Below are 12168 nucleotides of genomic sequence, written 5' to 3'. Positions count from 1 at the left end.
CACGGAAAATCTTTGTCTGACAGCAAATTTACATAACGGTATTTTAAATTCCGAAAACGCTAACCGTCTTGCTTAGAAAATGTATGCAAACCCTGAAAAAGAAGTACAAATACATTCACCCGATAAACCATGAGAGCGTGGAGTCCAATAATGCGAACACCAATGTTAGCATTTGAAAACGGCAGCCATAAAACAGGCAAGGCTACATATTCATCTGATCAATCACAAGAGCAGTTTTCACCCTCAAAACGCGAACATTTGAAGTCGTGGAATGGAAACACCGACAACTATGAAAACAGATCACGTCATGCGATGAAGCCTTTTCTTAGAGCAGCTAGCTGTCATGCTGCTAACCGCAAGTCCCTTTGCTTTGTTGCTTGTTGGGGGAGGAGGTTGGCGAGAATCAACACGTGTGAGCAGAGCAGCCACGTTTATGACCCACGGTTTCCTCGTCCTCTTTTGCACTTTGGTCATGTTTTTTTTTTCTTTCTTTCTTGTATAATGGCTTCCACAAGCTTCCCTCCCCCTGAACACTGGAGGCTGAAACCAAGGTCACCGATTCCTTACTCCCACCTCGCAAAGCAATTTTAAACCTCACACAGACACCACCCAAGTACAAAACAAAATGGCGTTTCTACACGCCAATTTAAGCCACTCCAACAAAAAAAGTAATTAAATTAAATAAAATCCAAAACTACCATGTGGAAAAAGTGATTGCCGCCGTTGTGTAACAACCCAATGATTTTTTTACAGCCGCAACTGTCCGTTGCGGTCGGATTTTGTCCTTTTTTGTGGCGGTTGAGAACCAAACTGTGATCGGGGAACAGAGTACTGATTCGATGACTGCTGTCTAGAACTGTCTCAGCAACTCCTGCGGCAGGCCGTGTTTACTCAGCAGCCTTGGGACGTACATCCTCTGCTTGGCCTTTTTTCAGGACGGCGTTAATGTCCCAAGAGACCGTGATTCCCAGGAATATGAAGGTCTCGACGGTTGACAGAGGGCAGTTGGATCGTGTGAGGGGGCAGCTGTGGCCACAAGTATGTTTCCTCAAGTCCACGAATCATCTACATACAGTCTTGACCGGAGCTTGGCAAACTACGGCCCGCGGGCCAAATCCGGCCCGTTGGTCTTTTTGATCCGGCCCGCCGAAGGTTGGTACACAATTAAGGTTCGATGTCAACGACTGCATTCATTTCATTTGGACTTGTAATGACAGGCATTTCAACGCCAGGTGGCACAGTTACTTGAAGTTGCAGAGCATAGGGAGGAAGGGGGAGACGATACGGAAGCCCGCAGTAGCGCCAAGTCAAGCAAATCCCGTTCGATACGACGGAATACTGTACTCTTAAAGTCTGAAAAACAGTGACCGTCGGTTACTCGCTTCTTTTCAAGATGAGTTGTGGGTTACACGAGGGCACTTTTATAGGCGATAATCTATACTCACGACACACTCCAGCAGCGAAATAGCAACCTCGCAATATAGGGCACTCTGTAGCGGCTAGCGAGAGGAATCGGTTGTGCAGGAAAACATCAAAGCGGCGGAATGGTGGTTTTCATTTGAGTGCGCATGACATTGCCGCTCGGCTCTCCTCCCGCCTGTCTGCCTCCCTTCCCCCCACCACACAAAGAGCGAGCGCCGACACCAACGAGTGCAACTGGTTTTGCCCGAGAAGTGACGCGATGGCGGCAGCAGAAGCTGGGGGGTAAGGGGGGGTTGCTTTGGGAGGAAATAGGGGAGGAAGGAAGCGAAGACGTTGACTGACCCGCTCTATCGCACGGCGGCTAGTGGCTTGGGAATACAGGAAAACTAATAAAATAATACGTGTATTATGACAAGATGCACTATACGTCCCAAACTGAGCAGGAGGGTAGCCATTTTGTTTTGGGCAAAAATCCTATGAAAAACACGACTTTTCGAAGCAAAACTTGTGTACTTGGCAGGAAAAAAAAATTCAGCCCTCGTTACTGGATTTGGTGTGATAGGATGCAGGAAAAAAAGTCTCAAGAACCTTCTAGGTGGTCTACGAGATGACGCATTCCAACAACCCATGCCGTAAACTCAAACAGGAATTCAATCGTTTATGTTTGAAGCGGCCATTTTGGGGTTGCACTTCACAAACTCCTCCCAGGAATATTGAAATGAACCCCAATAAGAGGCAGGCATTCAACACAGGGTGATGGAAACTATTTCTGTGTGAAACAAGGAATTAGGAAATTAATTTGTGTCAGAAGCCTAACTGCCATGTTTTCAGTAGAAACTTGCAACGAATACATGACCAGTCGTTTTCATGTCGAGAAAAACACAAAACAAAACAAAAAGAACAAGGTCTCTAGGACGTAACCCTGAGGGACACCCACTATATTTGCAATGCCCCAATACTGAAACATGGCACAAAACGGGGGTCGCCCCCCTCTCCCCAATTAAAACATTTTGACTGGTTTTCAGAACAGTTTTATTGAACAAAAAACTTTTTGAAAGCTCACGTAGGAAAAGTTTTTTTTTTTTACACGCATTTCACAAATAAAATGAACAAAGATAGGTATTAAAAAAATAAGAATCAAATTTGAGGTGAGCAGCGGAAAACAGACTCTTAAGCAAAAACCTCTGTCAACTTTGATGGTCCAAAAAAATGGTGTGGAGGGGAGTGGTAGAGATGTCATCAGATTGGTTTGGACAGGAGGAAACGTCTTCACCTCTGATCAATTATAGCAAACAGATTTCAGGTTTTTTATACCAAAAGGGTGACTTCATATTTTGCAAACATTTGTATATAGCTTTTGCACCACATTCCGCACCCTCGCCAAAGTACTACCTACAGTGTCTGTTTCCTCGTGGAACAAAAAAGGAACACGTTGCAAAGGACAGATACTTGGACCCCATCAGTGCCACTGACGTAGATCCCGATGCCCTCCTTTACCGCCCAATGACAACTCTACAAAAAAGGAAGACCAACTCAAGTTTTGCTAGGATTTACGATACTTGTTTTATTGGGAGACCCGCCGGCACCTCTTTGTGTTCTTCGTTTTTTACGGAAGCACAGTGTTGACTTCCATCCTTAAACCAAATGGTCGTATTCTTCAACTGGGTATGAGAATACTTTCCAAAGAACGGTGAGTTTAAAATATTTAGGCCACAAGAAATGGCAATGCGAAAACTCCCTTGGAAATACAGAATTGGGCAGAGGTTGGAAACGTAACCAACATTCAGCGGAAAGGAATTTCCCAGCCTGCTAGGAAAAGCAACTCCCTACTTCGAATGCCTTTGGAGGAACCCAAACTTTCAGAACTGACCTGCCACACTTCAGACATAAATGAAAACCTTGACAGAATGTTGCTGCAAAGGGGTATTCCGGTAGAAACTGACAGATGTGTAAGACAATGACCCGATTAAAGCAACGCGTAAGCTCGGAGGGACTGTCAGTTTGAGTTCTGGTGTCGGAAGTCTCTCAGCGCGTGGTTCAGCGGGCGGATTTGGATCACGGGAGACAGGTTGACCTGCAGGATTTTCTGAGCTTTACATCGGGCTTCGTCCACCGAGCGAGAGTCGTCCACTTTCACAATCTTAGACCCCAAGAGCGTCTTGTCTCGCCCGCGGTTTCTCTGCCGTGTCGGATGTGGCAGTTCTTTGGGGCCTTGTCCATTCTGGCGAAGGACGTTGCCATCCCAGCCGTTGCTGGTATGCTCCGTGTGAGTCTGTGGGAAAGCTCGGCCGTTGGCGTAGAACACGGGTGCAGAGTCGCCAATGAGTGCGCCATCCAGTCGGAGGGGGCAAGACAGGCTCTTCTGGCTGAACAAGGCAACGGCTCTGGTGGACGCCCCGCCACCATTCTGGGAAGGCTGCAACGGTATTCCTGAAAGTGCTGGAGGTGGCTGCTTCTGCAAAAAGACAGCTGGAGGTGTCTTGCAGGGTAAGTCCCATGTGGTTTGGATCTGGAGTCTGGCCGTGTGGCAACCAGACAACCCTTTGATATTAGTCAGTCTGAGGCACGACTGCATCGGCAGCGCCTCAGAGATCTCCAAAGTCCTTACGGGGGTCTTATTGTAGACAACAGTGTGGTGGTCCGTTAGTTGCTCCGGAGGTGGAACCCCCTGGATTCTGGGGTTTCCCCTTCGAAAGACATTCCAGGAAGGGTGCACCTCTCTTTTCTTAACGCGAACCCTTCGCCGCTTTTTGGCCATCGGCCTGACATTCCGGCTGGGCGGCTTGAGCATGTCCACAGTCAGGGGCTGGTTTACGGACGAGCGGTAGCCATAAACGTCCTTGCTACGCAGCACGGTGGGTTTGTGTCCCTCCTCACTCAGCTCCTGCAGGAAGGTGACGACCTCTTCGGTGCTGGAGAGATCCCGGGACATGGGGCTAAGGATCTTTACCGCTTCCAGGAGCACACTGTGGCCGGCTGACTCGATTCTGCACCAAGAGTGAACCGCCCGCTGCTCCTCATTGGCAAATTCCAAAGGCCGGCCGACCGCAGGACCTCGCGCTCCAGCAGCCATGTTAGCAATCCTAGCCAAGAAAAAGACAAACAACAATCACAACTCAAATGACCTTCCGCCACTGATTGATTCAGTTTGGCACCCAAAGACAAGACTCCACAAACAGACTGTCAACTAGGACCCTAATTTTAATCAGTTCAACGGGGAAATGAAGACTGATTGACAGCTCCTGACTATGTGACCTTTAGGAATGACTCTACCCAGCCTTTTAGAGTATCATACTTGCACAAACTGACGCAGGTACCATACAAATTTGTCAAGTTACGACAATGGGGACAACTGCTGAACAGATCAATAGGAAACCGGTATTACCATAACTGAAAGACACAAGCAGAAAACTACATGCCAAAAGTACTCGGAAGAAAATGTCACGAGTGACAGAGCACTTCTTAGGGAGACTTTACAATGGATCTGGAAACAAAAGCAAGCTTGTACCGAGATGAACCGAAACAAAGGATTTGGTGAAAGTCGGATTTTTGCGTCATTCAGTTCAAATATTTGAAACCCTGACTATAGACACAACCCATGATTATCTGCATTCATTTTTCAGTCCTGGCTTTCAGTCTACCGGGGTGCTGTACTCAGGAGACCAGATACAAGATTATTTAAACGGAGTCCACCTCAATGATGCGTCGGCACCTGAACCACGATTTTGGAATGTCGTTCTGTCTTCAAACAAGTCTTAGACAAATGAAGCACATGGTCAACACACGCAAAGGTAACCATGGTCTGGAATGTCCAGGACCAAACGATCAGAGATGAGCATCTCCTGTTTTGCCAAATGTCAGACTGGATCGCTTCCAAGTGGCCTTGAAAAAGGTCAGCGGTCAAAAATTGACATCTTGCTCCTAAAGGCTAAAATAATAAAAGAAAATACGAATGAGCTTTGGATGTTGATGATGCTTATGACAAAAGACAATGCCATTTCACCTGTGCCTTTCACACATCACCAAGTGAGATTACAACCAACAGATGCTACCTTTCACACAGGCAACTAGGAATCCCGCCTTGAGATTTCAACACAAGAGGGCAGGGGACGGGAGCGGCAAGTGTTAAATTTCACACATCCCCCTCAATCACACGGGAAAAGCCCTAAAAAAGCCAGCTTTGAAATAAGGCGTGAAAGGGGATACAGACCATGAACCAACAAAGCAGGCCACTTTTATGAGTAGTTAGGGCATTGGACTACTGTAGAAATCCCCACAGTATTTCTTACAAAAAATAAAAAAAGCCCATCAGCTCTTCAAACCATGTTGCGTTTGGTCTCCAAAAAATGTAACAGTTCAACCCGTTGCAACACATGTGGCCATTTTCTTCTGGCATTTAAAAGCGGTGCCCATTCATCCATCCATCCATCCATTTTCCGATGCGCATATCCTCACGAGAGTCGTGGTGGGTGCTAGAGCCTATCGCAGCTGTCTTCAGGCAGTCTTCAGGGAGACCCTGAACTGGTTACCAACCAATCGCAGGGCACCAATAGACAAACAACCATCTGCGCTCACACTCACACCTAGGGACAATTTAGAGTGTTCAATCAGCCTGTCATGCATGTTTTTGGAATGTGGGAGGAAACCGGAGTACCCGGAAAAAACCCACGCAGGCCCGGGGAGAACATGCAAAATCCACACAGGGAGACCGGAGCTGGAATTGAACCCGGTACCTCTGCATTGTGAGGTCGACGCGCTAACCACTGGATCACTGGGCCGCTAAAAGCGCTGCCATTTTTGGTAATAGAAACAAAGCACAATAATCTTAATGTTTCAAGTACTATAAGGGTGTGAAAAAACAAAAAGTAATTCTTTCCGCATATAATTTCTGAAAAATAGCTCAACAAATTGGAGCAGAGATGGCCATTTTGTTTTGGCATTTGTTGAGCAATAGCATTGCTTTTTCGCATAATATGAATGACTACAATATCGAGTTAAAAACACGATGGAACCGTTTTTGTGTTTGGCCTCTGAAAAAATATATATATAATTATATCACTAATGTTCTTTACCCGAGCAGAAATATCGTTTTATTAAACGGGTACCAAAATATTTGGTAGTTGCGGCGCTAATTGAGTCTCCAGAAAATAAAATCCAACCATGTGCAACACAGGTGGCGGTTTTATTCTGCCATTTCGTTGAACAACAAAACTGCGGTTTCGTGCAATAGACACAAGTAGTCTAAAACACAATATTCAAGGGACAACGACATTTTTAATTTACAATCAGTTTTTATCTGAGGACACTTTTAGTGGGAATAAAACTTCAGCAAATGGTCAGTTTTCATCTGAGGATACTTTTAGTGGGAATAAAGCTTCAGTAAATGGCTGGCCAGCCGTCGCTACGTCGGGTACAGCCTGCTCTCGGGGGCCCCCTATCGGAATGGAGCCATCAAATCCAGACTCCATTCTTATTTTTAATATAAGCGTTTGTTTTCGGTTCACCGGGTCCACGCTGACCACCTCGCATACAACTTTGGCTTGGGCGACAGGCGTCGCTTCTTTTTTTACGGGTGTGCGGGTGTCAAGATTCCCCTCGCGGCCGAGGAGGCGGCCGCGGCGGTGGAGTGGCTCTGGCCGGCCAGCTCAGCCCCGCCAGTTCAACCCCGTCCTTCCGCTCGCTACGACCAACGTATGAAGGTCGACCAAACGACGTGCAAAAGTGAGGGCCCGAGGCGGAATTACCTCTTCACCGTGCCGTCTCGGCGTCCTACGGTCGCCGCCGCGCTGACGCTCCACCGTAAAATGGCTGCGACGCGAGCGAAGCGGCTGACTGAAGCAGCTGGGGAGAAAGGAGAGGGGGCGGGACACGAGGCCACAGAGGGGTGGGGGTAGGGAACTGGCCCGACAAATGTGGGGAATTCCTCCAAAATTATCCCGTCTGATAACACGACCAAACACATTGAAGATTAGCGAAACGGCGCTGTACACAAAGACGTAAAAAATGAAATATACAAATACATTTTAAAAATAGTCTGGAAATACGACACTGATGTTGAGCCCATACGTCATAAAAAAGAGGGCGGGGCTTTGATAATTTTCGTATTTGTATCCAAAAGTCACGTCTACTTTCAGCAGTAGAAATTCCTAATTTTCACATAGCAGAAAGAGAGATGCACTCTCCCGAGAGAAGTCTAGAACTTCTACAAAAAGATATACATATATATTCATACTTCTTTGGTCAAATTGGGGCAGTGCCCCACCACGTCTAAACAAAAATTACAGCTACCTTTATCATCAATAAAATATATCATTTTAACATAATGGGTAATTTTAAAAAAATCACAGACACCAAGGTTGAGCCATATTGTCATGGGCACTGGCATGGACTATTTTCATTTTCACATTTCTTGAAGTAATAATTGTACGTTATGGTGCAAATTACACAGTACCCCACCACATCCATCAGGATGTGCATACCTTATTCTAAAGCATCTTAACTGTTCCATTAGCATGACTTATTGTCGAAGGTGTGAGTCATGGAGGCCTACCTATTGGTGTCATGTGTAAAACAAAAAATATATATATTTTTAAAAAACGTAATTTCCTTTACCTTTGTTAACAACTGCAACTTTACACCCTCTGGAATCTCGATGTTTTACAGAAATGTTTAGCTTACAATACAAATGAGAATTATTGGGAGCTATTTTGGGGGTGGGGTTTGGGAAAGCCTCACAGCTACTTCTAGCATTAGTCTATAAAAGACAGCTAGATAGAATATAAACTGTAAATTGCAGTACTAACACCCTCCATATCAGGGCGGTAAAACCAGTTGAGGCCGCACACAAATACGGAAGTTAAATTGTTGGGCTGAGGCCGCTTCCGGTTTACTACATTTGTACTGTTTTTAAATTGGGTAGATTGACACACACTGAGAAGCGCTTTTTTAAGATAATGACTGCTTTTAGTACATTCTGAACGCAGTCATCGAGTTGGGGGCGGGTGCGTCTTCTCGGGCCGTTGGCGTGACCGCTGAGTAGGTTTCACTGCGGTGGGTTTGACGTGTTAGCCCGCAGCTCACGATAGTTAAGTGATGGCTGCTGGAATAGTTTCCTTGCAAACTCTCTGACAAGTTCCAAGTCGGTTTACGATGACGAGCGAAGAGGCCAAGAGCATCGCGGCGGTCAACGAAGACGACGCCTCCGCTCCTCCGTCCGATTCCAACGAACACGATTATGCGGAGACTGACTTCGCCGACACCTCCACCGCCGCTGAACTCCCAGCGTGCGCCGGGGATGAGGAGGTGGACTGTCTCCCCAAAGTGACCGTACATCGTGGCCGTCGGCGGGCCAAGGCCCAGGAGGACAAGATGTGCTGCTGCTGCAAGGGTGTGTCATGGGAAATGTTCTACTTTTATTCTCTTAACTTATTCCAGTGTGTTCTTGGGTCTTGCAATGTACCACTTGGGCCAGTCAGATCACAGGCGAGCAATTTCTACTATGACTAGATAGAACAATATCCACGGTATGGTCACCACAAGACTTTTTCTCTGTTCCAAAAACACGCACAGTAGTTTGATCATGCTAAAATGTCTGTACGTGTGATTGTTGGTTTGTCTACGTGTGTCTGTAATTGGCAGGTAACCCGTTCAACCAGCATGCCGGAGACACTTGCAGGGATAAAGGATGGATTTGTTGTTGTCAACGGTTTTAGAGGCATGCTAAGCGTTCACTCTAAATTCAAAAATTCTCATGATAAAATTGTAGTAAAAGTACTGGTAGTTATTTCTCAGAAATCCACTCACCACTTCTTTATGACGTGGCCGCTCTTCCTGTAGAATGAGACAATATTTGAGGTAGAGATGTCACAATGCGATCGTGACCTCCACAAGTTACTTTGTCTTTTGGGTATTCTTGTAATCATGGGTCTCCTCACCCCCCCAACAGGTCAGTTTGAGCGGCAGGGCCGTGGCTTCAACCGGAGGGCTGTGTTCACCTTCACCACACCAGAGGCCGCCCAGTGGGTCTTCCCCGACGCCTGCGGCATCGGCAAAAAGTCGTTTGTGTGCGAAACGTGCGCGCAGGTCATCAGGACAAAATGCTGGCGCAAGAACAACGGGAAGAGGGTCTTGTGGCTCAAACCTGCTGCGGTCAAACAAGTGAGGCAAGAATAACCATAAGCGCCCCCCCCCCCCAAACTCAAACAAAATAACAGGACAATGGATAAGCACAGACTCGTGTATTAAATAAATGTTTTTTTTGCAGTTAGCATTGGCTAACTATATAGCATTATGAATTTTAGAGGCCAAAAAGACATTTTGTGCAGCAGCGCCGCTGCAACCTCCTGAAAATTATGTCAAAGTGCCCTCGGCTTCCCATTGCGATTGCAAATGGAACAGCTCCGCCGTTTTCCATGTTTGGACATGTGTAACATATTATTGCAAAGATTTTTTTGAACAATTGTTGTTTGTGGGCACAGGTGAGCAGCCGCCACAGGAAGAAGGGCCAGCGCATGGGCAAGAAGAGCCGCGCGGCCCTGCTTGTGAGCAAGTCGTGCTACCGCTCGGCCTTCCGGACGCTCTGGTCGGCAAAGGGCGCGCGCAAGCCCATGATGGACTTCCTGAGCCGCGAGCTGCGCGAGGAGATGAAAACACTATCGCGCCACGCCGACAGTCCCTTCCACCAGAAGGTGTCCAGCAAGAAGCTGCTCTCCTTTTTCCCGTGGGCGCGCTGCCTCAGCTGGGTGCAGGAGCATGCGCCGCTCGTCACCACGTGCCTGCGCTCGCTCTTCCCCACTGTCAACGCGCTCGTCAAGAGCAGGCAGTAAGTTCCCAACCGGCGCACGTTCAAGTCCATCATTACGAAATTCTCTCATTCAAAACGGTCCCAACTCCAAACTAACAAGATGCCCGTGTACCTGTGTCCGTGCGCAAATGCGCAGCCAGCTGTCGGCGTCGGAGGCGGAGCTTCAGGTGATGCGCCGCAGCGTCCTGACGCTGGCGGTGCCGCTGTTCACCAGGAACATCTGGACCAACAACTTCCTGCAGGCAGCGCTGGGGGCCAAGCTGCGTCTTCAGGGCTGCTCCGGACCCGCTCTGGACACCCTTAACAGCCTGGGCCTGTGCCAGAACAAGGACACGGTGCGCCTGCGCTTACACCGGTTACGTGGCACCGCCAGCGGCGGCCACAACAACAAGGCGGTGAGTCACCAAATTTCTAAAGGCAAACGGGGAGCCAATGTCAAGCCGACAACTTCCTGGACCTGTTCTCGCTGTGCATGTGTGGGTTTTCCCCCGGGTACTCCGGTTTCCTCCCACATTCCAAGAAACATGCATGACAGGTTAATGGAACACTCTAAATTGTTCCTAGGTGTGATTGTGAGCGCAAATAGTTGTCTACATGTGCCTTGAGATTGGCAGGCAACCCAGTTCAGCGTGTACCTCCGCCAGTTGCCCCAAAACAGCTGGGATAGGCTCCAGCACACCCCTGAAACCCTCGTCAGCATACAGATTAGAAAATGGAGGGATGGATGAAAAAACGTGAAATTATATCCATCATCCATCCATTTTCTGGACCACTTAATCCTCACTAGGGTCGCGGGGGGTGCTGGAGCCCATCCCAGCTGTCTTCGGGCAGTAGGCGGGGGACACCCTGAATCGGTTGCCAGCCAATCGCAGGGCACACAGAGACGAACAACCATCCACACTCACATTCACACCTAGAGACAATTTAGAGTGTTCAATCAGCCTACCATGCATGTTTTTGGAATGTGGGAGGAAACCGGAGCACCTGGAGAAAACCCACGCAGGCCCGGGGAGAACATGCAAACTCCACACAGGGAGGCCGGAGCTGGAATCGAACCCGCTACCTCTGCACTGTGAAGCCCACGTGCTAACCACTGGACTACCGGGCCGCCCTGAAATTATATCAAATGTTAAAAAAAAAAAGCGAGAAACTGTCATATAGGCATGTCCAAAATGGTTAAAATAGAAAAAAAGTATAAAACATCAGAATTTTTTTTTGTATCTAAAGAATGACATTGATTCATGGTCACGCAAGTGAAATTGGCCCAATCAAAGCTGCAACCGAAAAGCCCGCACCGATTACTTTTTCACATTCAAAACATTTCTGCAGATAGTGGACCTCCGTAACTTATAATGACGATGACCATTTTTTTTTTCTGGCCAGAACGGAGGAGAAAGTCAAGAGCACATGATCGACATGGAGGAAGACGACGTCGAGGATGACGAGGAAGATGAGGAGGAGGAGGAGGAAGAAGATGAAGAAGAGGATGACGAAGAGGAGGAAGCGCGGGTGCGAGAGGAGCTGGAGGAGAGGAGGAGGAGGAGGAGGAAGAAGAGGAAGCGGGAGCGTGAGGAAGAGGAGGATGAGGAAGAGGAGGAAGAGGCGGAGAGGAAGAGGAAGGTGGTGGTGGTGCGTCTGGGCCTGCTCAAGGGACACTCAGAGGTGGGACGGGCCGACCTGTCGGCCCCCTGAGCATTCTGGATAAAAAGAAAAAAAAAAAGATCCCAGGAAAGCACACAACCAGAACGAGCATTTCAATGTCTCACGTGCATTTTGACACATTTCAAAAGCGTCGCTTTCAACCTGTAAAAGTCAAAATTGAGATCAGGAACGTTGTCTTTCTTCTTAAGATTCAAAGAAACAAAAACGTACGATTTCAGGACACACACAAACTCAAACTGTAACCTTGTAAATAGCAACAATAAAATCATGTTTCAACAGTT

At 47.6% G+C, this 12168-nt stretch overlaps 2 protein-coding genes across 2 annotated transcripts; one reads left to right on the top strand and one right to left on the bottom strand.

The window, feature by feature from the left end:
* Nucleotides 1-2440: 2440 nt before the first annotated feature.
* ccdc71 (coiled-coil domain containing 71) lies at nucleotides 2441-7399 on the bottom strand. Its single transcript, XM_052076570.1, has 2 exons — nucleotides 7167-7399; nucleotides 2441-4505 (listed from the first exon to the last, which is right to left on the bottom strand). Exons 1-2 carry the CDS (start codon nucleotides 7382-7384, stop codon nucleotides 3419-3421), a joined length of 1305 nt encoding a protein of 434 aa, XP_051932530.1. The 5' UTR covers nucleotides 7385-7399; the 3' UTR covers nucleotides 2441-3418.
* An 864-nt stretch (nucleotides 7400-8263) lies between these two features.
* Nucleotides 8264-12168, top strand: LOC127607861 (uncharacterized). Its single transcript, XM_052076568.1, has 5 exons — nucleotides 8264-8809; nucleotides 9368-9579; nucleotides 9900-10243; nucleotides 10362-10620; nucleotides 11609-12168. The coding sequence occupies exons 1-5, from the start codon at nucleotides 8572-8574 to the stop codon at nucleotides 11915-11917; spliced, it is 1362 nt and encodes a 453-aa protein (XP_051932528.1). The 5' UTR covers nucleotides 8264-8571; the 3' UTR covers nucleotides 11918-12168.

The sequence above is a fragment of the Hippocampus zosterae genome, chromosome 9, assembly GCF_025434085.1.
Source record: "Hippocampus zosterae strain Florida chromosome 9, ASM2543408v3, whole genome shotgun sequence".
NCBI classification, from domain to species: domain Eukaryota; kingdom Metazoa; phylum Chordata; class Actinopteri; order Syngnathiformes; family Syngnathidae; genus Hippocampus; species Hippocampus zosterae.
Note: the sequence above shows the minus strand (reverse complement) of the source record. Positions and strands in the feature narration are given on the sequence as shown.

Coding starts and splice junctions, on each gene's coding strand:
- ccdc71 (XM_052076570.1), bottom strand. CDS start 7,384: ATGTGTTTGGTCGTGTTATCAGACGGGATAATTTTGGAGGAATTCCCC. Junction 4,506..7,166: donor CGAGACGGCACGGTGAAGAG/GTAATTCCGCCT, acceptor TTTCTTGGCTAG/GATTGCTAACATGGCTGCTG.
- LOC127607861 (XM_052076568.1), top strand. CDS start 8,572: ATGACGAGCGAAGAGGCCAAGAGCATCGCGGCGGTCAACGAAGACGAC. Junction 10,244..10,361: donor GCGCTCGTCAAGAGCAGGCA/GTAAGTTCCCAA, acceptor GCAAATGCGCAG/CCAGCTGTCGGCGTCGGAGG. Junction 10,621..11,608: donor GCGGCCACAACAACAAGGCG/GTGAGTCACCAA, acceptor TTTTCTGGCCAG/AACGGAGGAGAAAGTCAAGA.